The 24,626-nt window shown below is 53.6% G+C and overlaps 9 protein-coding genes across 9 annotated transcripts; 4 read left to right on the plus strand and 5 right to left on the minus strand.

The window, feature by feature from the left end:
• Positions 1–629: 629 nt before the first annotated feature.
• On the minus strand, positions 630–2,044 carry SAICODRAFT_77160 (NAD(P)-binding protein). Its single transcript, XM_019171049.1, has 2 exons — positions 2,005–2,044; positions 630–1,943 (listed from the first exon to the last, which is right to left on the minus strand). The coding sequence occupies exon 2, from the start codon at positions 1,938–1,940 to the stop codon at positions 792–794; it is 1,149 nt and encodes a 382-aa protein (XP_019025695.1). The 5' UTR covers positions 1,941–1,943; positions 2,005–2,044; the 3' UTR covers positions 630–791.
• A 179-nt stretch (positions 2,045–2,223) lies between these two features.
• Positions 2,224–3,381, plus strand: SAICODRAFT_54176 (uncharacterized protein; the record flags this gene model as incomplete). Its single annotated transcript, XM_019169269.1, has 2 exons — positions 2,224–2,868; positions 2,968–3,381. The coding sequence occupies 2 exons, from the start codon at positions 2,224–2,226 to the stop codon at positions 3,379–3,381; spliced, it is 1,059 nt and encodes a 352-aa protein (XP_019025696.1).
• Positions 3,382–7,290: 3,909 nt separating this feature from the next.
• Positions 7,291–9,302, minus strand: SAICODRAFT_23855 (uncharacterized protein; the record flags this gene model as incomplete). The annotated part of the gene is made up of 4 exons (XM_019166731.1): positions 7,291–7,430; positions 7,524–7,704; positions 7,749–9,227; positions 9,291–9,302. The coding sequence occupies 4 exons, from the start codon at positions 9,300–9,302 to the stop codon at positions 7,291–7,293; spliced, it is 1,812 nt and encodes a 603-aa protein (XP_019025697.1).
• An 83-nt stretch (positions 9,303–9,385) lies between these two features.
• SAICODRAFT_54202 (putative oxidoreductase) lies at positions 9,386–10,712 on the plus strand (the record flags this gene model as incomplete). Its single annotated transcript, XM_019169271.1, has 4 exons — positions 9,386–9,425; positions 9,478–9,549; positions 9,600–9,731; positions 9,784–10,712. The coding sequence occupies 4 exons, from the start codon at positions 9,386–9,388 to the stop codon at positions 10,710–10,712; spliced, it is 1,173 nt and encodes a 390-aa protein (XP_019025698.1).
• A 113-nt stretch (positions 10,713–10,825) lies between these two features.
• SAICODRAFT_23857 (uncharacterized protein) lies at positions 10,826–13,322 on the minus strand (the record flags this gene model as incomplete). The annotated part of the gene is made up of 2 exons (XM_019166732.1): positions 10,826–13,150; positions 13,203–13,322. 2 exons carry the CDS (start codon positions 13,320–13,322, stop codon positions 10,826–10,828), a joined length of 2,445 nt encoding a protein of 814 aa, XP_019025699.1.
• Positions 13,323–13,613: 291 nt separating this feature from the next.
• On the minus strand, positions 13,614–15,441 carry SAICODRAFT_17593 (uncharacterized protein; the record flags this gene model as incomplete). Its single annotated transcript, XM_019165834.1, has 1 exon — positions 13,614–15,441. The coding sequence occupies one exon, from the start codon at positions 15,439–15,441 to the stop codon at positions 13,624–13,626; it is 1,818 nt and encodes a 605-aa protein (XP_019025700.1). The 3' UTR covers positions 13,614–13,623.
• Positions 15,442–17,389: 1,948 nt separating this feature from the next.
• Positions 17,390–18,465, plus strand: SAICODRAFT_29322 (uncharacterized protein). Its single transcript, XM_019167377.1, has one exon. It carries the CDS (start codon positions 17,422–17,424, stop codon positions 18,430–18,432), a length of 1,011 nt encoding a protein of 336 aa, XP_019025701.1. The 5' UTR covers positions 17,390–17,421; the 3' UTR covers positions 18,433–18,465.
• A 66-nt stretch (positions 18,466–18,531) lies between these two features.
• Positions 18,532–19,716, minus strand: SAICODRAFT_53916 (concanavalin A-like lectin/glucanase; the record flags this gene model as incomplete). The annotated part of the gene is made up of 1 exon (XM_019169246.1): positions 18,532–19,716. One exon carries the CDS (start codon positions 19,714–19,716, stop codon positions 18,532–18,534), a length of 1,185 nt encoding a protein of 394 aa, XP_019025702.1.
• Positions 19,717–22,240: 2,524 nt separating this feature from the next.
• On the plus strand, positions 22,241–24,576 carry SAICODRAFT_53933 (uncharacterized protein; the record flags this gene model as incomplete). The annotated part of the gene is made up of 3 exons (XM_019169249.1): positions 22,241–23,006; positions 23,059–23,439; positions 23,498–24,576. 3 exons carry the CDS (start codon positions 22,241–22,243, stop codon positions 24,574–24,576), a joined length of 2,226 nt encoding a protein of 741 aa, XP_019025703.1.
• Between the last annotated feature and the right edge of the window lie 50 nt (positions 24,577–24,626).

A 24,626-nucleotide genomic window follows, 5' to 3' on the forward strand; every position in this document is an offset into this window, starting at 1 on the left:
CCCTAACCCTAACCCTAACCCTAACCCTAACCCTAACCCTAACCCTAACCCTAACCCTAACCCTAACCCTAACCCTAACCCTAACCCTAACCCTAACCCTAACCCTAACCCTAACCCTAACCCTTTCTCAGAAGTTTTCACCTTGTCAACGAGAATACAGTTCTTGGGTGAGATGACGTTTTCATGACTTTAGGTTGGGGTTTTGCTTCGATGAGATATGTGATAATCATTTTCCTACTGCGAAGAGAAATTACGTTTTTCGCGCTAGTACCTGAATCCAAGATATCGCCCTCGACGCCACGATTTTTCCGATCAGAATGATATGTTTGATGATAGAATTTCCCGAGTTGACATTGTTTGCAAGCTAGTACCTGGATCCAACATATCGTCCTCGACACCACGATTTTTCCAATGGGAATGATATGTTTGACAACTATACAACGTATCTTGTAAGAATCTGGCATTCAAGCGTCAATATCTTCGCTCACGATGGAGCTAGTACCTTAAAGTTTTGCTGGCCCTACCCTTTCCGGGTTCTCTAGGTCCAGTCCGATTTTCGTCGATTTCCGTCACCCAACCTTTTTTCCGGTGCTACCATGGGGCCTCTTGCTACCATGGGACCTTCCCAGACCCGGCGATCCCTACCGCTTATGGTCTAGTCTTGCCCAAAACAGAGGTTTTATGCCATAAACCCTTCATGTACTAGTAATAGGTCGAGCATAAGTATATTTTTCACTTCAAGCTCAATACAACAATCCTTGCGCACCTTTGGTGATCGTACATCCCCTATCTTACTTCTTCTCCGCCTCCTTCTTTTGCCCAACCTCATCCGCCTTCCTGATAATCTCCGCCACCATATCCATATCACACTCCTCCCTCATCCTACCACTCCACAACAAGACCTGCTCCACACCCTGTTCAATCATAGCTTCAATACCCTCCACACATTCCCATCCCGATGCCGAGGCGGTCTGAAGCAACGTCGTCCAGCGGGGCTTGTAGCACATATCCAACAACACGCCGTTCTTACCCTGCGATACTCCGTTCGTGGGTTCGGTAGGCAACGGCGCCGCCAAGATCTTTTGTGATAACTCGCGAACGCGTTTCTCTGCGTCGGAAACCGGGGGAATATCCGGTACGCACCCAACCACCCAAAACGGTGCCTCCGTGCCCTCCTTCACCCAGGGAAGCTCATCCTCCTCCAAATCCACCGCGACGATCTTGACACCGAGGGACATGAACTGCGCCTTCACCGCCTCCGTTTCCGCGAGATCACGGTTGAGGATGTAGATCGTATTTGCGCCAAAGTAGGTGTGAAGCGCATACGAGCTCGAACGGGTCGTGCCGCCTCCTCCGATGATCAATGCGTTCTTGCCCTTGGGTACCTCTGCACCGGGGAAAGCATGACGGAACCCGTGGAGTAAGGCTTCTCGTACGCCAACGCAGTCGGTGTTGGTACCGACGAGAATCTTGTCGGACCAGTGTTTTGGTGTTGGGAAGTCGGCCGATGGACGGCGGAGGAAGATGGTGTTGCATGCGCCGATGGCGGCACAGGCTGGGGTGATGGCGTCGAGGTGAGGGATGATGGTAATTTTGTGTGGCATTGTCGTCGAGGCGCCGAGGAATGGTTCTTGGGCGAGAGGACCGGGAACGTTGCGTCCGGGATGGTCTGCGCGGCCATTGACGTCAAAGGTATACACCGAGTCGACGGGATCGATCGCAGTCTCGTCCATGTTGAAGAAGTCGGTAAGGGAGAAGGATTCGTAGAGAGTGTAGGTCCATGGAAGGTTGAGGTTCTTGTAAAGCGTCGAGTGAAGGAGAGGGGATAGCGAGTGCGTCACCGGATGACCGAAGAGACGGATCTTGTGGGGGTAGGAGGTGTCGAGGGGGATATCAGGGCCGACATCGTGGTAGATGGGCGGGACGAAGGCGGAGGTCATGATCTAGTCGATGGTATCAACTATGTTAAGTGCTGGCTGGGTTGGAAGGAGGAGAGGGGCGCACCTTACCTTATACCGAAGGCCTTGTCAATCGCAATTGCTTGTCCTCCCTCCCTCGGCAGTTTCACGCACGGACTCTTCGTGAGCGTCGGGCCGGCACGTGATTTGGGGTTCCCCACACAAAGTACACCTCACGGAACGACATTAATCCGACGGTAACGGCAAAGCCAGACGTCCTCCATTGATCCCGAGGAAGGAATTCCTGATGGCGAACGGTACTGACATGGCCGTTGACCTACACGAACTGCACCGTTTCGCGGTCGAACTCGCTGTCGAAGCCGGTGCGCTACTCCGTGATGCCTCCCTGTCCCTACGTCGACCTTCTCAATCCTCCTCCTCCGCAACAGCTGCTCAACAAAAGAAGAACGCAGTCGACTTGGTGACCTCCACTGACCATGCCCTCGAACATCTGCTCCGCACACGGATACACAATCGCTATCCCTCTCACAAATTCCTCGGGGAAGAGTCATACGAGGCTTCCCTTCCCTCATCCGAGCGGCCATATCTCGTCACTGGTGAACCCACCTGGATCGTAGATCCTCTCGACGGCACCGTCAACCACGTCCACCAATTCCCCCTAACATGCATCTCTATCGGTTTCGCGCTCGACGGAATACCCGTCATGGGCGTCATCTACGCACCCATGCTCGACCAACTCTTCTCGGGTGCAAAGGGATGCGGAGCCTACATGAACACGCACTGTCTCCTCCGAGCACCCACATTCGATTCCACGACTTCGTTACCACTCATCCAACCTCCACCACCGATACCGCCAAATGCACCACAAGGATGCCTACTCGCCGTAGAGTGGGGGAAGGACCGAAGACTGAGCGTGGACAGCACTTTGGCGCGAAAGATCGAATCATTCGTTACGCTGGCATCATCCCCCTCCATCGCTCCGCCACCAGGGCCACATACGCCCGGCGCATCGATTCCGACACCTTCGCACACGCCCATACCCACGCAGCAAGATACACCGCCACCAATATTACCAGCCCTGAGAGCACCTGGTGGAATGGTCCATGGCATCCGCAGCCTCGGCTCCGCAGCTTTGGACATGGCATATGTCGCCGCTGGCTCTCTCGACATCTTCTGGGAAGGCGGATGTTGGGAGTGGGATGTCTGTGCAGGATGGGCCATCCTCGTCGAGGCAGGTGGGTTGATTACGACATGTAATTCCCCTCCTGAAGGTGATCCGGATGTGGCTGAGATACCGGAGGCGAGATTGGGGAGTCGCCTTTATCTCGCGGTACGACCTGCGGGGGATGCGGTGAGTGAGAACGGTTCGGGGAGGGAGACGGCCAGGGAAGGGCAAGAGAGGTGTGTTCGGGAGGTTTGGAAGAGGATCAGGGGTTTGGGGTATAGGAGGGACGGAGCATGAGGAATGTATGATATGGGGCTAGTATGTTGGTATTGCTTTGGACATTGCCATTCTCGTAACGGGATGGAGTATCGCTGATGCTATGGAAGTAATAGCACATGATATCCATTACACGACGCAATACGTTCTGCTTATTACGAGTCAATTCACAGGTCCTCTTTTCCAACATTCCGCCCTACTTCCCATTCGTAATCGTACACCTGTGGATCACCTTCGCCTCCTCCTTCCTCTCCACCTCTTCCATCGTCGTCGTCGTTAATGTCGTTGAGCTTAAGGGGGTGGTAGCGGTGGAGGAGGTGGTGAAAGTTACTTGGAGGCCTCAGGGCGGCGGGAAGAACGCCTGAGGCCCACTCGGATGTCTAGTTCGATGGATGACTGCGACAAACCGGCGATTCATAGGCCTATATAGGCTCTTATTGTTGTGATCGCATACGTCGACGTATCCGAATCGTTGACGGTCATGGAGGTTCTCCCGTTGCATCGGTTTCGCTGGTGGAGCGGAGCCTTTGACGCCGTTGGTGACGAGTGCGTCATGATTCAGGATTTCGCGTACATCGTGGTATGGTATACGTAGAAAAGTCGTAGTAGAGTGACGGCGTTGATGGAGGTTAAGGCAACGTTGGAGTAGAACGCATCCGTTTGGGTTATGGACAGAGTGCAGCTTAAATGTATGATATATCATCACGACCAATAATCTCTCAGTACCGTAGCGCTTGTTCGTCCATCACTCGTCCACCGGCAGAACCCCCCTACCATCCCTCCTTCCCTCACACGGGGACACAGACTTGGGATTGACCGTTCAACGTCAATCCCCAACACGGATCGATACGAAACGCACAAAGAATCCCGGAAACCCACTTACGCAACACATCCCGAATGACAATGAAGTCGAATCGGTTTGCTCAGAGATAAGACCTTTGTGGAAAACGTACGTTTTCTCTTTGATTGGTCACAATTCGTCATAGCAAAGATGTGCGCACATCGGCCTCGGACGACGAAGGTCATCAAGCTTCGACATCTCAAGCCTACCCCCAGAGTCTCTAGCGATTCAGCGTGAAGATGACCGACCACCTACACGACATGAATCACCGATAGGCCACAGCATCGCTGGGCGGTCAGACGATGCTCCCCTCAACCCCCTCGACATGTGTCAAGGTCACCACCCTCGACGACATGGACCACGATAGGCTGCACCAAACATGACCGCGACCTTGCGCGACCATACTCATGTTCAATCGTCGATGCCCTCCGGTTCCTCAGGTATGTTACTGCGCGACCTCAACTCTCACTTTGGTACAAAAAGTGTAGAACGTATACATCGTCGCGGATCCTCTAGCCAACCTGGCCTCCCGGGCTTCCATCACAGAAGCGTAGAATAATAGGTCGTGTTCGATTCCTGCGCGAAGGAGCCGATACACGGTAAAAAGACCCCGCAGTGTCGTTCCACCGCCATGTCGATGCATCAACATGTGCGGTTATAGCAGTATTCGCCAATCCGAACCTAAAGATGCATAGCACGGTTCGGATTCAGTCGGCAAGACTGTCAGGTTCCCGGAGAAACCACGACAGATAGCTTGCCAAACCCCGGTTTGCACGGGGCCATTCAGGAGGAGCCTGCATTTCTGCTGAATCACCATCGACGAGACAGAGCTGTTTGTTGCTGAGATTCCATACCCCCTCGTCATGCCTCAAGGTCACCACCCTCGACGACATGGACCCACGATAGGCCACTGTAACGCTAGTCAGGCAAGGAAGAGGAATGACTTACCCGGGTTCTCAAGACACGGCGCGTCACCAGGACGACACGATAGCCTAATACACCGCAGTAAAGCTGGTCAAACAAGGAAGAGGAACGGCTTACCTGGATATGGAGTTGTTCGTTCGGGTTGACGGTTGCAATTGAAGTAGGGGCTTCATCGTTATAAGCACCCCGCCAGATCGCAGGTGTGGGGGTGGGGCGGCAAGCATGGGTGGCAATCATTATACCGGCCGGGTGTCTGGTGGGCCACATGACGTGAACACTCAATAGCCGCCGGTAATATCTCCCTCACCATGCTTGCCTCTCTTGTCGGCTGCTGTCTCTCAATTGCTTAAAGGCGGGCAAACTGATTTTGCCGGACGCCCAGCCTTCAAATTGCCCCTCTTGTGACCTCAATATCCTCGCTCAAGTAACCACGGCATGATTCCCCATTTTATCAAAAAAGCCAATAGATGACCGGCCCGCCTCATGAATCATCTGGCGGAGATGGCGAGCACCTTTACCTCATCGACAAAGTCTTCCCGACCAATAGACATATGGATGGCAGTACATATGCAAGAGTCTCGGTTCTGTGAAGGTTACGTTGACTTCTTCTGGCTGGGAATGGCTAAAATTGCATGCGAAGCATGCTCGGGCAAGCGTGAGGGTGTTTGTTCAGCGCCAAGACTTTCCGGTCAGTAACCTTACAACCCGGCTATGTCCCACCGGCAGGAGTCACCATCGGTGAAGCTTGCTTTCTGCATTATCGAATTCCAGGAATATTGGGGACGAGCGTGACGTCCTTGAACTACCCAAGTAAGCCGTCCCATACGGGCGCTAGCCGATAGGGTCGCGCGACAAGTCCACCTGCACTCGACACCACTTACATCAAATCTTTGGAGCTGAGAAAACGTTGAGCAATTTTTTCCGCCAGAGTCCCTCCGTTTGCTGCGTCGTTACGTTCGAGCACGGTCAATCTCAACTTCGCGATAAAGTTGTCTGTCATGGGAAAGCTCACCGCGGGCGAAAAGAAGCGGCGCAAGCGCGGGAAAGCGGCCGAATCTCATCTTCACAAAATCAAGGAGGATTTGAAGCACCAAGAGGTACAGTCCTACAAGGAGCAGAGACAGCAGTACCATCAGCAACGCAAGGACACGAGAAAGAAGGGTATTCGCGCCGTCCTTAAGAGGAATTGCTTGCCTCGATGATTTGATCTTCGCCATCGAGGAACACCGGGACCAGAAGCAAGACACAGTCCACCACGTTGGCCATGACAAGAGCCCTAAAGATGATCGTGACGGGGACCGAAACAAGAGGCATGACGCGAACCATAACACTGGTCACTCCTGTGACCAGAAGGGGAGCCATGGCATGCACGGGCATGGAGAACAAGACAAGAACCAGAACGGGACGTCAAAGAAGAAAAATAGCTGGGCCCAAAGGGGGGGAAAGAAAGTCATCGCGCGCAAACGTCTTTTGAAGGCGCAAGAGTTAGCCGAGTGTCGCCAACAATGAAGAGGTCGTATACGGCAGCATTCTTGCGATCGACCGGGGAATAAGGCAGTATGTTATGGAGCTGTAAGATAGGGGTTTGATTTTTTTCAAAGTTTGTATGGTGGTTTATGATAGCGGTTTTATTTTCTGTAACGTTTGGGTATCCCAAGATATTACCATTGGCAATCTATTTCTCTTACTATAGGCACGAAAAGGCTACACCACACGGCCTTGATATTCAACCCGGTCTTTATTATGCTTAAGCCAACGCCCACGTGCCAGATTCGCCCGCCCTGTTACCTCCTGGTCGGACGTCTCGTCACGCTCGGCCTCCTTTCGTTTGTCCGTAATAAGCAATGCGGAGTTGTGAATTCGGGATTGGAAACCGCTTATCACCCTCCCGCTCCTCCCCCGCCCCACAGCACAATCCCCGTCTCCTCCCTTACCTATTTCCTTCTCTATACCTTAGTTTTAGATCTCTGGATTGTTCAATCACTGCTTGAGCTGTATGTGTGCAATATGTACTTTCTTTTATACTCAGTATCATACTGGGTACATAAATATTAAGAGATAATAAGACTTGATAATCAACTCCTACGTAGGGTGCTCTGGAAGGACGCACTGGCCTTATACCCTGCGTACGGTGTATTCCATTCTTCCTCCTCCTCCTTTAAACGTCAAAATGCGTTCAATTGCAAGGCGAGCGAAGCAGCAGCGAGAGAGACGGCTGTCACAGGAGAACGGAGGAGAGTGGTTGCGACGGTTCCGGTATACACAGGAAGAGTGAGGATAATAACGAGTGCTTCTTGCGTTATCTCTTAGGGTGATAGGTAAAGATAGCAAAAACATAAAGCATCAACCTCTGCGTCTTGGCTCTAGAGCTGGAAGTTGGAGGTTGATAACGACTTACTGACTTTGCCACCCGTGGAGTTATACGGAGCTGGAGGCCCAAACTTCATCTCACGCCGCCTACGCCTCCTATCCCTCTTGGGCGGAGGCGGTGTTGCAGGCCTTTGCTTTCGACGATCTACACGCCTTTGTTCGACGGGAGGGTCGGGTTCTTCCGTACCCAGGTGTTGCGTCCTTGTACGCTGAGGCAATGGCAAGGTGTCTTCCTCCTCGTCGTCGGCCCTACCTCTAACCAACTTCCTCTTCCTTCCTCCATCATGCGGCTGATCCTGCTTCGGCCTAACGTAGCTTGGGTTTGAATTCCCCTCCCGGCGTCACGTCTAGGCGGACTATGAGCCGTTGTGGGAGGTGGGATTCCGGACCTGGTCTCCTTGCGGGCGAAAGGGTTCCCTTCCGTGGGCACGGGAGCTGTACATCCCTCGCCACGTCGGACTTCATCAAGCCTCACACCGGCAAGAGGAGCAGTTGGATCAACAGTCCTAGTAGCCGGTGCGGGAGTTGTGGCGGAGGAGGACGGAGGAGGAAGGTATCGACTGGGTGGATAGACAGTTGTCTGTACTGACGTCGCCGGTGCAAAGTCCCTTTGAATAAGCTTTCCCACCTCCGCCTTGGCCTGGCTACCCCATGCTTCCTGTCCTCCTGTCTGTACTGCTGAGCCTTTACTCAACTCGCCGAAGAGCATGTCCGTCACCTTCTCGTTCAAGAAACCTAATTGACTTGCGTTGATCCTATCCCCAGTAAAGTACGGCGCAAGTAATTTCCTGACTTGCAGATCAATCACGGTCCTAGACGTTTCCGGAGACGTGATGTCGATGCTTTCGGGGACCGGGTCGAATGAATGACAACGTAGCGCGCTTGAACCCTGCGCAGCTTTGGATTGTCGGTCATTAAAAGAGCTAGACCTGCCTACCGCGGCCGTGGCAGGCAGGGCAGCAGGCGACCCGGTTTGGTTGCCACTAGTGAAGGTGAACGAGTTGGCGGTGGCAGGTTTCGGTGGGATAGGTTGAAGCGCACGGTTGTGTGAGTTGCCGCGGAAGGGGTTGGAGGGTGGGGTAGTGCTCGAAGGGGTCGGAAAGGATGTGTCCGGACGGTTGCGTAGCGGCTGTTCCTTCTGCGAGGAAGCCGGGGCCTGGAGGGGACGTTTGTGAAGCAAGGTGGTGGTCTGTTGTGGTGTGGAGTGCGCATATTCTTCCTCCCTCCTGCCTCCAAGAACCTTGCTGTTGCGAGTGCTGTGTTGGGGAAAGTCTGAATCGCTTCCAGTATGGCTGCCATCATCGTCACCGGTCGCAGCTTGGTCCTCATAGTCGCTGTCATCATCTCCAGCAAAATCTTCGTCGGAGCTGTAGCTCCCGTCGCACTCTCCATCGGAATCGTTGTCGTCGAAGGTACTCTCGCTAGCGCGATCGGTGTGATAGGGTATCTCGACCGTCTCGACACTGCCGGGTTGCGCTGGTTGTTGAGGCATAGCAGTTATAACTGTATCGCTAGCAGTTAGGTTACCTAAATACTTAAGCTGATTCATGATCAAGCAGTCGTTGAGCGAATCGATATCCGTTTCGTGGCTCAGGTTGCTTCTGATAGGCTCATCTACCTCGGCGCCGGCTCCAAATACCTCCGCTATTTCTTCAACGTACGCCGGCCAGTTCGCTTGTACAACCGGTACGAGTATGGAGTTGTCATGTGGTGGCGATATTGTACCGGTATTCTAGATCAGCTTTTCGCAGAGTTGTATCAGCCTGTATTTTAGAGTTCAATTTAGCATGCTCACGTTCGAACTCATATTCTTGCTATTTTGGGATTAGCGCAGAATTGCCTCTGCGATCGTTCATGAACGCGGCCCGCACGAACTCACCCTCCAGAAAAATGTCTGCTGGTCAATTCGAATTGCGATGGGGTTTTATGGGTAGCTAAGGGTTTTTTGTTGCTCTAGAATTGCGCTGATTTGTCTCCATCAGGTCATGGCGCGATTGCCTGGTGTATGGCCAAGGATCTCCAGCTTGATCCGGCGACCAGGGGTGTTACGGATGGTATGTAACGCCTCTTGCTCGTGGACAAGGGTCGCTGACCTTGCCAATAGTGAAACACAAGATTGTGGCTGTCGCTTCCCATCTTGGCATCGCACCGGCTGAGGAATTCATCCACCGGATCAAGGCGCCTGAAGCCAAAGCTTATGGGTCATATGAGGACTTGGCAAGTGACCCTAACGTCGGTATGGAATCACGTTCATTGGCTTGGGAATAATGCTAAAAAAAATGTCGCAGATGTCGTATACGTCAGCAGCCCTCACTCCCACCACTATCCTCACGTCCTCCTCGCTCTCCGCTCCGGAAAACACGTGTTGTGCGAAAAGCCCTTCACCGTCAACGCAGCCCAAGCAGCCCACCTCCAACGCGTCGCAAAGCAACACAACCTCTTCCTCATGGAGGCTGTATGGACTCGATTCTTCCCGGTATCGATCAAGATGCGCGAACTTATCGCCAACGGCGAAATCGGAGAGCTGAGACGCGTATTCGCAGAACTCAGTCAAGACTTCGACCCATACAACATTGATCCACAACACCGTATCGTCAACCCAGACCTCGCAGGCGGCGCACTTCTCGATCTCGGCGCATACCCATTAAAGTGGATCTTCCAAACCGTCTACCACACCCTCCCTCCCTCCTCTCGCCAAACCCCCACAGTCCTCGGCTCCTCCATGCAGAAACTCGGTCACGGCGTCGATGTTGATGAGCACGTATCAATGATGCTCTCATTCCCCCGCGATACTGGCAATGTGATCGCAGTCGCCAACGCCAGCATCGGAATGCACGCCTGCACCGCCGGTCCCGCCTTCAAGCTCCAAGGCACCAAAGGAGAAATCACCGTCCCGTGGCCACCCTTCCGACCAACTGAATTCACCGTACACAAACTCGGCGAAGAACCCAAGAAATACGAGTTCGAGATCCCGAGTGGAGGAGGTTTAGTACAGGATTTGGAGAAGAAGACGTTTGATGCGCCGAATGGTGGTATGGGATTGTTTTGGGAGGCGGATGAGGTTGCGCGGTGTATCCGTGATGGAGATTTGCAGAGCGAGACCATTCCGTGGTCGGAGACTGTGGAGGTTTTGAAGGTGATGGATGAGGTGAGGAGGCAGGGTGGTTTGAGATACCCCGACGCCGTGGAGTTCGTGGAGGAAGAGGGTAGAGAGTGAATGATGCGATATGATATGATCTAAAATGTTAAGATAGTATGATGAAGTATGCAAGGTATCGCTAGTAATATAAATTACGAAACCACCTGGGCACCATGCTTACCAAGAACAGATTACCGCCACGTCTCCCCACTCATCCAAGCTCCCAATTGTTCATCCGTCAACGCCGCCTCATCCATCCTCCCCTGCAACTCCTCCATCTCACCTTCACTCTGAATACTAAAATCCTCACTGGGGTGCATTAACTCCATCCCATTTAAATCCGTCCCACCTAATCCCTCGACACCATACAAACTCTGCAAGAATCCCGTCGGACTCTGTGATGGAATATGCCCCTCAGGAACCGGAAGATCAGGAGATGGTGTCGACGCAAATGATCCAAAGGGGTTCATCAATCGCTCGTTCATCGTGGGCTGTGGAACCGTGATGCTGGCGAACCCCGCTGTGGGGCTCAAGCTCTGCGATGGGTATTGACTCTCATGCGACGCCCTCCGTCGTTTGTTCCCGCTCGCAGAAGATATACTCCTGCCCTCCTCCCCACCATATATAGATCCCGTATTAGAATACATCGAAACAGCCGAGGATCCAGTCATCGTCCGATGTAACCCCGGCATCCCCGGCATCGGCGTAACCATCCCTTCATCCTCCACCTCCTCCCCCTCAGCATCCTCATCGAAAACCTCATCCGCCTCGACCTCACGTCCCACCTCCGTCATAGATACCATCCCCTTTTCCCACCCCACCCCACCAACTCCCTCATACCTCTCCCAAAATCCACTAAACCCAAACCCAGTCCCCATACCCTTCCGTTGTCGCACTAATTGTCCATGCGCCTTGTATATCGCTCTCATCACCTCACACAAATGACCCATCCCCGCCCACCTCTCCCTCACCTTCTCCAACCACTGCACTTCACGCACGATATGACCTTGTGCCGCACTCGCTTTATCGGGGTAGTAGAGTGTGTGTGTGTGCACCAACCCCGCAACAAAAACCGCATATCCCACGAACGCGGGCCATACCGTCCCCGCCTCCGTCGCCGCAGTACATATATCGACGATGTGATCAGCGTGCTCCAAACAAGTCGTCACCGCATCCGCCTGCCATGCTTGTTGCGCATTGTACCCCAACCCACCCTGTGCAGTGGATGGTGGTGCCTCCAATGGTAGGAAATCCCGGTAGAGGAGGATATGGACAACATGCCAGACCACCCTAACCAACAACCAACTCGGGCCATCGGGTCTTCCCAACTTTGCGCGTGCCCCATCCTCGCTCCACGTCGCCCTCGCCACTGCAGCCGGGAGAGAAAAGGGGATGTTGTAGGAGTATTGCATATCACCCACCATCTGCCCCTCATAACTCACCGGTCCTGGTTCCGGGGCCGCAGAAGGCGTTAGAACGAGATCCTCGTCGAACTTCGCCCGAAACACATCGAGTGCCGAACGGATAGCGTGCAGTCTGGACTGCGCATGCCACGGGAAATGCGAATCCCCTTTGACACCCCCCGCAAGTGCGTATGCCACCCCCATCCCCAATATTCCAACGATCTCACACAACCTCCTATCAACACCCTGAATCTCCGGTGGTCCGTGTCGTACAACATCATCCGGCACCGCGGGCATCCGGAGTCCCTCGACGCCCAATAAACGCTCCAGAACGACGCCTGTCCAGTATGCCCGTGTTGCGTCGTCGGAGGGTGGGTTGGTGTGGTAGGAGAGGAAGATACCGTGTCGAACGGCGATGTCGACCCATACTGCGGTTTTGGGGCCCATGCCCAGACCATACGCAGTTTGCGATAAAACAAGGAGGGTCTGGATTACTGAGAGGGATGGATTGTCGATGTCCATGCCGAGTGATTGGCGGGCTTGGGTGAGGAGGGTGAGTGAGGCGGGGATGGGGTGTGGAGGCTGGAGGAGTCGGGTGGAAGCGATGAAGTGTGATGCTGCGGCACATATTGCCAGGGTGAGTGCTTGTGGCCGTCGTTGTGGGTGCGGTGATAGAAATCCGAAAGGCTTGGCGTGGATGTGGGCGAAGTAGACGTCGACGAGGTACTGCTCCGTTTGCTGATCCAGATCGACAACGGCGAGAGGGGAGGGCGCCGATTGCGTTGAAGGTGTTGACTGCAGTATTGGTCGTCTGGGCTGTGCAATCTGCCTCTGCTCCAAGCTCGTTGTCAACTGCTTCAGTTTCTCGTTAACCTCGCTGATCCCTTTGCTTCCACCGGTCGCCTTCACATCCCCTGCCCCTGTTGTGCTTGATTCACCACCAGAATGAACTGCACCCCCTCCCATCAGTTGCTCCACCCTCTCAAACCTCTTGAGCAATTGCTCCATGATCTCCGTCTTTGGCCCTCGTTTCTTGGGTACAGCATCGTAGACACACTCCATCTTGAACTCGATACAATTAGCGCATGACGGTAACACCCTATTACATTTGATCTGTCCAGCAATGAGTCTCTACGCACACACCCTTGAACATGATTGAACGCACCTTCCGTTTGCGACAACTCTTACAACTCATAACCGGCTGTCCCGCCTTTCCTCCCATGGCATCAGCACCACCACCCATTGTCGCACTCTCTGATCCCTTTGTCCATGATGGTGCGCTCATTGTCGATTGAGTGGATCGCCTCGTTCATCTCAGGTTTGCCAGGCCTTTCACCTGCCGCGCACTCTTTTGGTGTTTTGTGTGGGGTTTCCCGCGTCTGGGGAAATTGGGCACTTCGGCAAGCCCTCCGGCTGACGAGCAGCGAACGACGTCGATGACAATAATATGTTTGATCATATACAACGTCGACTTCCTGATCAGTCATGAACGCTGGACACTTGAGAGCTCAAGTAGGTAGTAATGATCGGTATCTGTATCAAACGAACGTCTATATGATCTATGCAAAAAGTCTATATCATCCCATCTACAACCCCCTCTTCTCCCCAAAACTCTCATCATCATCACTCGAATGCGCCGCACTCGGCACAGCCGTACTCGCCCCACTCATCTCCACCCTCCTCTGCCCTTGACTCGCCTCCTCATGCGCCCACTCCCGCCTCTTATCCTCCGCCTCGCCCTCACCAGCTCCATGTCCACCCCTCGCATACTCCTGATGCTTCGTCTGCTTCGCCGCCATCTCCGGGTCCTCCATCCGTGATAGTCCGGAGAGTTCGGCGGTGTCGAGACCCGGGTTGGACCGAATAGCAGCCTGATACGCCCGTTCCTCATGGAAGTTAAGCGGAGACTTTGTCGAGAAAAGGATCTCAATCGACTCGAGCGAGCGCTGTGCAGTCTCTGGGAAAAACAAATACACAACAGGAACCCAGGCAACATTCAACGCCCCAAACACGTAAAACGCATTATAATCCAAGCTTTCCAACATCTTTGGTACAGACAACGTTCCGGCGCCGAGTCCGAGTGACCAACCGACTACGCCGAACGCGTTTCCCTGTCCACGGACGGAGGATGGCCAGATTTCCGCGGCGTAGATAAAGGGACAGAGACACCACGTACACGAATACGTGAGGGTGAACAAAAAGATAAACGCGGCGGATGCGGCACCGAATTGTGCGGATTTTTCGGGGTGCATGGATGTTGCTTGCGAGAATCCTCCCGTGAGGAACATGAAGACGCCCAAGAGCGCCGCGCCTCCCATCAAGAGCTTGCGGCGGCCAAGACGATCGATGGTGACGATATTGATGATCGAACCCAGGATTCCGACGGTATTGTTCAGCGAGGCCAACCACCGCGCTTTGACATCACCATACCCAGCCTGTCCAAACAACACCGGAGAATACACCGTCGTAGCACTAATTCCAGTCCCAAGCTGAGCCAAAATCTGCAACCACATGGCCAGATTCGCACGTCTCGCAAAATGCCTACCCTTTGTCCCAAGCCCCAGAATCATCCGCCAAGGAGCATTGGTAAGCGACATCTTCCGTTCCTCCTCGATGACTTCAATGATTTCTGCGTATTCGAGTTTGACGTCCGGATGGTTCGCGTCGCCATTCGCGCGGAGTCTGGCGAGGATCTCGAGGGCTTCTTCGTCGCGGCCGACTTTGATGAGGTAGCGTGGTGATTCGGGCATGAACATGATCGACATTCCCAACAGAATACCGGGAACGCATTGGAATGCGAGCGGGAAGCGCCAACGGAAGGAGCCTTCGGGGTCGGGGAAGGAGACGCCGAATGCGAGCCAGTAAGCGATGGTGATACCCGTATAATTCGCCAAGAACACGGTCGAGATTGCGCCTCCACGCGATTTGGCTTCAGATGTCTCGGCGGTGTAGGAAGGGATGATACAATTCAAGAAGCCCGTTCCGATACCCGTGATGAGTCGTGCACAAAGCATCCAATTCGTGTTTTGCGCACCGGCTTGAAGCGCACCACCAAGGACACTCCAAAAAACACCAAACATGATTCCGAAAATACGTCCATATTTATCGGAGAGGCCACCGCCCCACAAACCACCCACGATGGATCCGAGGTAGTAGATGGCGACGATGCCACCTTGTTTGATGACGTTGTTTTTGGAGACGAGGTTTCCGATGATGCCGGGTCCGAGATTCATGAGACGGATGTAGTCGGGGGATTCGTTGACGCCGGCCATGACACCTTGGTCGTAGCCCTCGAAGAGGAGGGCGAGGGCGTTGACGACGTGGAGCGTCAACATGAGGCGACGGGAAGACCATGTCTTCCACGGTGTGGGTTGTGGTAACCTGAAGACCGGGACGTTGAACATCTTGGCAGATGGAAGATCTCGGCCAGGGGGGAGAGGAGTGGAGGGGTATTTATTGCGAGAGCGGGTGGCCACGCATTCTGCACCGCCTCGTGTATATGAGGGAGGCTACACCGCGGAGAATGAGCGTTCCGGGGTGCAGCTGACTCGGATCGGCCGTCGAAGAGCTTTTCTTTTCTTTTCGGAGTTGGTCTCTCGGAATGACAAATCGGTGGCGCTAAAAAGAAATGTCGGCACGGAGCGCAGCCTCCACTTACACACAGCGATCGCAAAGTCGTCAGAGGCGATTGAGATGAGACCGGTGTGTGACTTTTGCCGTCGGTCGTCACTTGTTGCCGGGGACGCGCGCGCACGGATCTGAGGGCCGGCGCCGGTGCCGGTTGGCTGGATGAATCCGAATAGTTGAGTTCCGGGCGGATTCATTCGGGTGTTCATTTCAACTGCCGGTGCATGTGCGGGAGATGATCCGAGTTGATAGATTAGTTCTTCGTTGTTCGCTGCACTCCACACGCTTCCCCAGCCGTTGCTGATTGATCCTTCCCTTTGTAAATGCAATAGACATGCAATAGACAGGAAGGGTTAACGGATGGAGAGGGAACAGCTATCGCGTACGCATAGCACTCTGCAACCTGCACTCCCTCTGTCCATCTCGCTCTCGCTTCTGCGCGCACCATTATCGACCCGCCCAAAAATACCTCAAGGTGACAATTGCAATGGCTGTATTGGACGGCAAAGATCGACGGGCACCGTCCCAAACCTGCCAACACGAAAGCTTATGCCCGCAATTTACGAGTCTATCATACCCCTCCGTGCGACATTTTCTTCGTCAGCCAACATGGCCTTCTCTCGTCCGGCTCCATGATCCGCTTTTGGTCAACCTCTGCGCTCTTTTTTGATGGGGGTGTTTATTATATAAGGTCCTCGTCTTCAAGTACGAGAACGGTTCTCAACTGATCTGCGATACGCACGATGCAGCTGAACGCTTTGATCACCGTGCTCCTCGGTGCGTCCGGTGTTGCTCTCGCTCACGGAAGCGATAACCACGGTAAGGGATGGGGAAAGCATGCCTCGTCATCGTCTCCCTCCGCTTCGGTGACCTACTCCACCAACAACTCCAACGCAACCCTCCCCCTCCGCGGCGGCCCCGACCTCGTCTACGCCGGAAACTACGGCGTCCCCCCCATCGACGCCTCCTCCCCCCAACCCACCCCCCTCCAATTCAACGCCTCCCAAATCGCACTCTTCGCGCAACAACAAATCGACGGTATCATCACCTCCTCCGCATTCGAAGGTAACTGCTCAAAATGTATCGCCGGCGTAACCGTCGCCAAGTTTTTGGCGTTATCCCACCCAGAGGAAATCCCCGCTCTCCTGCAAAATACGTGCAAGAAATATGGCTTCGCGACAGACGAGAAATGTGAGAAGCAGTATGCAAGCGATGAATTGGGTCCGTATATTGCGCAGGTGTTGGCGAGGATGGATGTCACGACGGATGATATGCAGTTGTTTTGTGCGCAGCAGTTGGGTGGGTATTGTCCCCTCCCCGCGCCCATCGCGATCGATGAGAGCCAGTGGTTCGCGAAGCCGAAACCTTCGGGTGCTGTTGAGCCCCAGGGTAGCGGGAAGACTATCCGCGTTATTCACCTCTCTGATTCGCACTATGATCCCCGGTACGTCGTTGGTTCCGAGGGTAACTGCACCGATGCGGGAATGTGTTGTCGTTCCGACTCGTTCAACGCTGCTTCTCCGAGCTCGCCTCTCGCTCCCGCTGCACGCTATGGTAACTTTGGCTGTGACACGCCTGGTGAGTTGATGTTGTCCATGTTCGACCACATGCAGCCATACCTCGCGAATGCCTCTTTCTCAATCTTCACGGGTGATATCACCTCCCACGACAAAGCCTGGCAATTATCCCGTGCGTACCAGAAATACGACGAGTGGATGACGCTCAAGACGTTCAAGGCGCAGATGGGGAATGTTCCGATGTACCCTGCTTTGGGTAACCATGACTCTTTTCCCTCGGATCAGAATACGCCGTTTTGGTGGGGTGAGGGGCAGGGTATGACGGAGAGTGAGTTTCAGTGGGAGTATGATTTCTATGCGGATTTGTGGAAGGAGAATGAGTGGATTGATGAGGAGACTGCTGCGGAGGCCAAGAAGCATTATGCTGCGTTCTCTACGGTCACCAAGCAGGGATTGAAAATCATCACCCTTAACACTGATTTCTGGTACAAGAACAACTACTTTAACTACGTCAACACCACGAACCCCGATTCCTCGGGTATGTTGAGGTTCTTGACGGACGAGTTGCAAGCTGCCGAGGATGCCGGCCAGCGTGTCTGGATCGTCGGACACGTTCCTTCTGGGTACGATGGTTCGAGTCCGGTGTTGAACGCGCCTAACCTGTTTTACTCGATTGTGCAAAGGTTCTCGCCGCATGTTATCGCTGCCACGTTCTTTGGACACACGCATCGGGATATGTTCAATGTCTATTACGACGCCCCCGCTACGAAGAACGGAACCGAGTTCGTGGCTGGGTCGTGGAATACCTCTGACCCGCTCATGACTGCCTGGATTGGAAAGTCTCTCGTTCCGCTTGGTGGGTTGAATGGTGGATGGAGGTACTACGACGTCGACGCTAAATCTTTCTCCATCATGGATGCACACAACTTTTACGGGAATGTCTCAGAGGCAGTGAATGACGACGCAGTCCCCTGGACCTTCCTCTACTCCTCCCGCGAGACGTACGACCCGAATGGTACTTGGCCCACCGACGCTCCCCTTAACGCTACGTTCTGGGATCGTGTGACGAGGGAGATGGAGGCTGATGGTACCGGTGCGTTGGTCGAGAAGTATAATTTCTTTGAGACGGCGGGCAGTGTGAGGACGCCGAAGTGTGTTACTGAGGCTTGTCGTCAGCAGAAGATTTGTTACATGAGGAGTGGGAGTGCGGTGCAGGGATTGGCTTGTGGGAATAAGAATGGTCCGAATTGAGTGATGTGTGGCGTGTGTTAAAGGCCTGTAGTATAATTCTAAAAAGTTAGGATATTGTTGAGTCAAGAGGTTAAGAAAGAATACGAAGTATCACAAAGGTTAAAGGTAACGCTTCTCCTGACCCGTGTACTGGTACATCTTGACGGACTTGACGATCATGCCACGTTCTTCCTCAGCAGGCCAGGTGGGATACCATTCCTCCTTCGCACCCCAAAAGTCCCTCCTAGCTGTCGTCGTAGCATCCGCCCAAGGCTTCTCATCGACACCATCGGCGAAATAGCCATTCGTTCCACCAACAGCGACGTTGAGGATAAGGTAGAACTCTTGATCGAAGGGTGCGGCATTGTTGGGATCAGTCGCATTGAGTCCCGTCCAGGGATCGGAGATGAGCGTGTTATTCAGGACGTAGGGAAAGCCACCGCGTTCGTAAAAGGACTTGGTGAAGCGAAGGGAGAGACCTTGACGGAGACGGGAGTTGACGTAAGCGAAGACGTAGTCCGGGGTCCATTCCAGACCGAAGGTGTTGAAGGTTTTGCTAAAGTCTCCGTGGAGTTCGCGTGCCGTTTTGGTCGTCTTCCAGTATCGGTTGAGGGAAGCGGAGGGGCCCCATTGGAGGGTAGATGACACGTAGTCACGACCTTGCATCTTGGTAGACGGGGCGTTACCCTTGGATTCCATGATGTCGATTTCGCCTGACCTAGGCCAAGCGCCGTAGACATCTTCGGTAGGCATCATCCAGATCGCAGGCCACATCCAGTCTCCAGCAGGGAGCTTGGCGGTGACTTCGACCTTACCGTACTTGATTGCATACTTGCCCTTCGTGTTAAGACGGGCAGAGCGGATGGGAGGGAGAGCAACACCGAGAGATGCGTTCGAAGAAGTGACACAGTCAGTTGCAAGGTCGGAAGTACATGTTCCGTCGGCAGTAAGGTTGAAGGTGTAGCCATTGAGAATCGCCGCATCCCCCACGACGGAGCTGGTCAGGGTAGGGACGATATGAAGCATTTGGTCCTTGACGTAAGCGTTGGTTCCATTGTTGGTTGTCATGTCGAAAGCACCGTTGTTGAAGCCGCCCAACTGGACTTCATGGTTCCAGACAGAGGGGTCAATGGTACCGGAGCTGAAGTCCTCGTTGAGGACAATGTTGTAGAAGATAGTCGGGACAGCTTGCCAAGCATACCAGGCGAGGAAACCAGAGAGGGCCAGGCCAATACCAACACCAACCCACGGGAGCGTCTGGATCAAGCGCCAACGAGACTTGGTCTCCACCGACCAGCCAGTCATGTCCATGGCCTCACGGACACGAGTCGACCTGAAGGGGCGGTCGAACATAGGTTTCTTCTGATCGAGACACCTGTTAAGAGACGAGGCAGCAGAGCGACGGGGTCGGGAACGGGACGTGAGGCGAGAGTTTGAAGACGACATGATCGATGATCCGGATGATCCAGTTGATCCAGGACTGGCAATAGGTGATATGTCATCTTCGAAGAAGCGGACTTGGGAACCGAGCGTGCGAGGGGTGGAAGCACCAGTAGGAGTGATAGGTGTGAAGCCGAGTGCAGCTGGCGAACTTGGAGGATCGGCAGTACCGAGGTGGGCACGGCGGGGTGACTCGATAGGCACGTTGAAGAAGTCTTCGGGGTGCTTTCTAGTGGCCATTGCTTTGATCTGGTTATGGTGAACGATTTTGGAAGCGCTGCTCTGCCCTTGATATACCGAAGGAGTACGCTTAAAGCCGGGAGATGTAGACCCTCAACGCCGAGGTTAGAAATCCCTCCGTGACCATCACCACTCAACAATTTGACGCGAGCCGTCCTTTCGGTCTCAATACTCTCGACGTCCCCAACCACTCCGGTTTGACAACCAGGAGACTGAATCGATTCTCAGTACCAGCGATGCCGCTTTGCCCTTATATCTGGTCTCACGCCAATCGTCTCGTACGAGCAAAATAAGGGCTCGGGTAACGGCACTTTCGAACCTGGAACCAGGCAGACTCTGGACGTCATATACCAAATATACTTGATACGTTTCAGCTGCGGCCCAAGCGCTTAACGTACCCTTCAAAAGTACTGACTGATCCTTGGCGAAACCGGTCCACACAGGCATGCAGTCGAAACCGACGAAGCTTTTCGGGCATGAACATCCGTCAATGTCATCGCCGGATCAGCGATATCTCGGGCATCGGCTATGCCAAGCTTCTGCTAAGTTGATGACAAGGTTTCGTTGACAGCTGGTATACGTACTTCGGGGCGACGGCCCGACCCACGACCGCCCGTTGCAGTGCGAGGACTTTTCCTGCGGATACCCGTAACCCCAATATCCCAACACTTTTTGCTTATTAGCTCACGGGTTATCTATTTCATGCCAACAAGCTCAGAAAGGGTCAGAGCATATTGAAAGCGGTACATACAATTGCGGTCGTCGTGCTGCGCCGGCGCCGGCCCGAGATGCAAGGTGCACCGACCTCCCCACCAATAGCACCGGAGGACCCAACCCCATACTTAAGTGGTCTGTCTGAGTGAGGCAAATGCGATACAGTATAGGCAAGTCCAGGGTATTTTGCCAGACCGCGGTGCTCATGCTGACATCACTTGCAGTGTTGCTCAATACATACCCGATGTTCCCGCAGCCACGGCGTCCTGTGGGTTACCACGAAAAATATGTTGAGTAAAACTCTTACTCTATTGCTGAAGTGGTAGTTGAAAGTGAGGTGTCGAAGATGTGTACCAATCGCAATTACTATCGCGACTCTTAAGTTTTACTGCCGCTCAGGGTGGAGAGACGGGAATTCCGTATATCACTGGCGTATTCTGTCATGGGCAGATTCCAACACGGCCCTTCAGTTTAAGGGCCCTGGAGTGTCTTTACCAGGAGGTTCTCGATTGGACATTATTCGTTCACCGAGGTTGAACGGTGTCGCAGACGGGTCGGCAGCAAGTTGTGGTGGAAGAACTTGCCAAGGGAGGCTCCGTTTTGACTACTCTTAACAGAGGGGCTTTCTTCACATGTGGGTCATCTCTCCCTATCTCATGGCTATTCAACACGCCGTACGAGGGCCTGCCGGTCTTAATATATTTCCCGCTCTCTGCCCGGTGTTATCTGCACCACCGAATATCTGGGCGATGAACCCGTAAAGCGATGCCTGCGAAGTCCTAAAGTGTGTTCTCAAGCGGCAGGGAACTTTGCACACTGTCGATGTTACTTCTTCCCTTCCCAATGAGGTTGAGGGTGTTCGGGAGCTCGCATTTGCTGCCGTACCGCTCTTAAACGATGGACAGTTGACTATGGATGATGGGCTTTGACGTGTCGCTATCGACACCCCAACCGTTTCCAGACGGTGGACAGACTTGGCAGTTGTGTATAAGAATCTTGTGGTGCTCCGTGCTTGTCTTCCTTCGTCCAGCAAACGAGCTTCGACGCGACAGAACACATGGGTCAACTCATCAGTCGTCAGAAGAAGAAGACCAAGGCCAAGAAGAACACCAACAACCTCAACCTCGGTGTTGTGACCTACGACGAGAAGGCCGTTGCCACAGACGATGTCTCCGATCACTTCCGCGCGAAACGAGATGTCTTCATCGCCTCTCTCGTCCTCCAAGAACGCGAGCAATCCGAGAATGGCTCGGACTACAACGACCACCTCACCCAGCGTCTGTTCGATCACTGCGCCCTCCAAGGAGTCTTCGGCGACACCGGTGTTTTCGGCAGGTCTGCAGTTTGTCTTCGTACCGGAGACACCTTTGCGATCTTCGACGGTGACACCAACGTTGCTATTCCTAACCTGGAAACATATGTTGAGGCTCTCGACATGGAGGTTGCGATCTTCATTGACCACCCCGTCGCCGCCGACTTCTCCGCCCACCTTCTGATCAAGAACGTCCAACCGGATGGACATACCCTCCAAGTCTTCGACAACCTGTCTCAACTTGCTAGAGCTCGACTGAATCAACCTACCGCCTTCTTCCGCGAAGAGAAGCTCTTTGTTGTCTGGTCACAGGATGCAAAGAGGTGTTTGGAGCTTGCAAGGTCGGTGAGGGAAGGTATACTTCACATCGTGTGGAACGACGAGAAGGAAGACTTCATAAGCATCAACGAAATTGAGGCAGCCGAAGGTGAGGCCGACATCGAAGCCGCTACTCCCGCCAAGACCTTACGCCAACGACTTCTCGTCATCCCCATTTACGTCCTCGTCGCTCTCATCGTTGCCGGAGCCTTCTTCGGCTTCCTTCTCCAGGCCATCATCCGTGAATACCGGTACGATGGTAGTGTCATCCGCTTCGCCTACGTCGCCTACTTTCCTATCGTCTTCATCATGTCTCTCTTCTTCGTCTTGGTCCTTATCGGCAGTGTCTGGCAATTAATCGACCCTATGGATACTTCCCGCCGCAACACCTTCGCCTATTCCGCCACCCCGCCTCAAAGGATCACTGGTCCTCTCCCACACATGACGATATTGTGTCCTGTCTACAAGGAGTCCTTGTCTGCTGTCATCGAGCCTACTGTCGCTTCCGTCAAGGCTGCTATGAGACGCTACCAACGTCAAGGTGGCTCGTGTAACCTTGTTATCTGTGATGGTAGCTGTCTTGTGTGGGCGTTGACTGTTCACTGCTAACATGATTCCTACAGATCGAATGCAACTCGTCGACGAAGACTCTCAGAACTTCCGCAAAGAGTACTACCGGAAGGAGAACATCGGTTGGGTTGGTCGCCCTGGGCACAACCATGACGGCTACATCCGTGCTGGTCGCTTCAAGAAGGCCAGTAACATGAACGCCATGATGGGTGTTTCCGTCAAGGTCGAAGAACGCCTGGAGAACATCGAACGTCCCGGAGGCTGGACCCCCGCCGATGAGGAACGCGTCTACAAGGAGATCTTGGAGGACGTCCTCGCTCAAGATGGAAGGTTGTGGGGTGAAGGCAACATCAGGCTCGGTGAATTGATCTTGATCATCGACTCTGACACTCGTGTCCCCGGTGACTGTCTCTTGGATGCCGCAAGTGAATTTGGTGAGCGATGTCTCTTGGCCGTTTGACTATCGAATGCTAATCGATACCTTGCTCACAGAACAAAGTGCACACCTCGCTATCCTCCAGCATGCTTCAGGCGTCATGCATGTCTCCTTGGACTACTTCGAAAACGGCATGTCATTCTTCACGGACCACATCTACCGTTCCATTCGATTCTCTTGCGCTGGTGGGGATATGGCTCCATTCGTTGGTCATAACGCCTTCATCCGCTGGGCCGCTGTTCAGTCTTCTGCTGAATGGACCCACGAAGACGGTAACCCACGCTGGTGGTCCGAGTCACATGTCTCCGAGGACTTCGAGATGGCCTTGAAGCTCCAATGCGCCGGACACTCCATCCGCCTCGCTGCCTACACCCACGGAGAATTCAAAGAAGGCGTCTCCCTCACCGCACTCGACGAGTTAGCCCGCTGGGAAAAATACGCCTACGGCTGTTCCGAAATGGTCCTCAATCCCGTCCGCAAATGGATCTTCCGCGGTCCCTTCACCCCACTCTTCCGCAAGTTCCTCTGGGCGAAGAACATCCCAGTCTTCGCCAAGTTTACGCTCTTGTCCTACATCGGTACTTACTACGCCTTCGGCGCAGTCTGGATCTTTGCGTTGGCGAATTATTTCTGGACAGGATGGGCGGCAAACATGATCGACCAAGTTTACCAAGACTCCTTCAGTATCCTCATTTCCCAACTCGTCGTATTCTTCGCTCTCGCGCCCATCTCCGGCGCTGTTCTCACCTCCAAAATGCGCGACGGACCATTCTGGCGACAACTCTACAACTCCATCAAATGGATGCCCTTTTTCGCCATCTTCTTCTCGGGAGTCAGTCTTCGTGTTTCGATGTCTTTGTTGAGTCATATGTTTGAGTACAACATGCAATGGGGCGCAACCGGGAAAGAAGTCAACGAAACAACCTTCATCCGAGAAGCCAAAAACATCCTCCGCGAGTTCAAATGGACCTACCTCTTCTTCGGGCTCCAAATCCCCATGATGATCTACCTCGGTATCTTCGCCCCATACCAGTGGAAGATCAACGGCATCAACAGCTGTTTACCTCTGGCTCTTGTTATTGGCGGTCATCTCATTCTCCCGGTCGCGCTCAACGCCAAGTTGTTGAAGATATAGTAATGATGAAGGTTTCGGTTAAACATATATTGACTTTTTGTGTGTTGCTT

This window comes from Saitoella complicata (assembly GCF_001661265.1).
Source record: "Saitoella complicata NRRL Y-17804 unplaced genomic scaffold SAICOscaffold_5, whole genome shotgun sequence".
Classification (NCBI taxonomy): Eukaryota; Fungi; Ascomycota; class Saitoellomycetes; order Saitoellales; family Saitoellaceae; genus Saitoella; species Saitoella complicata.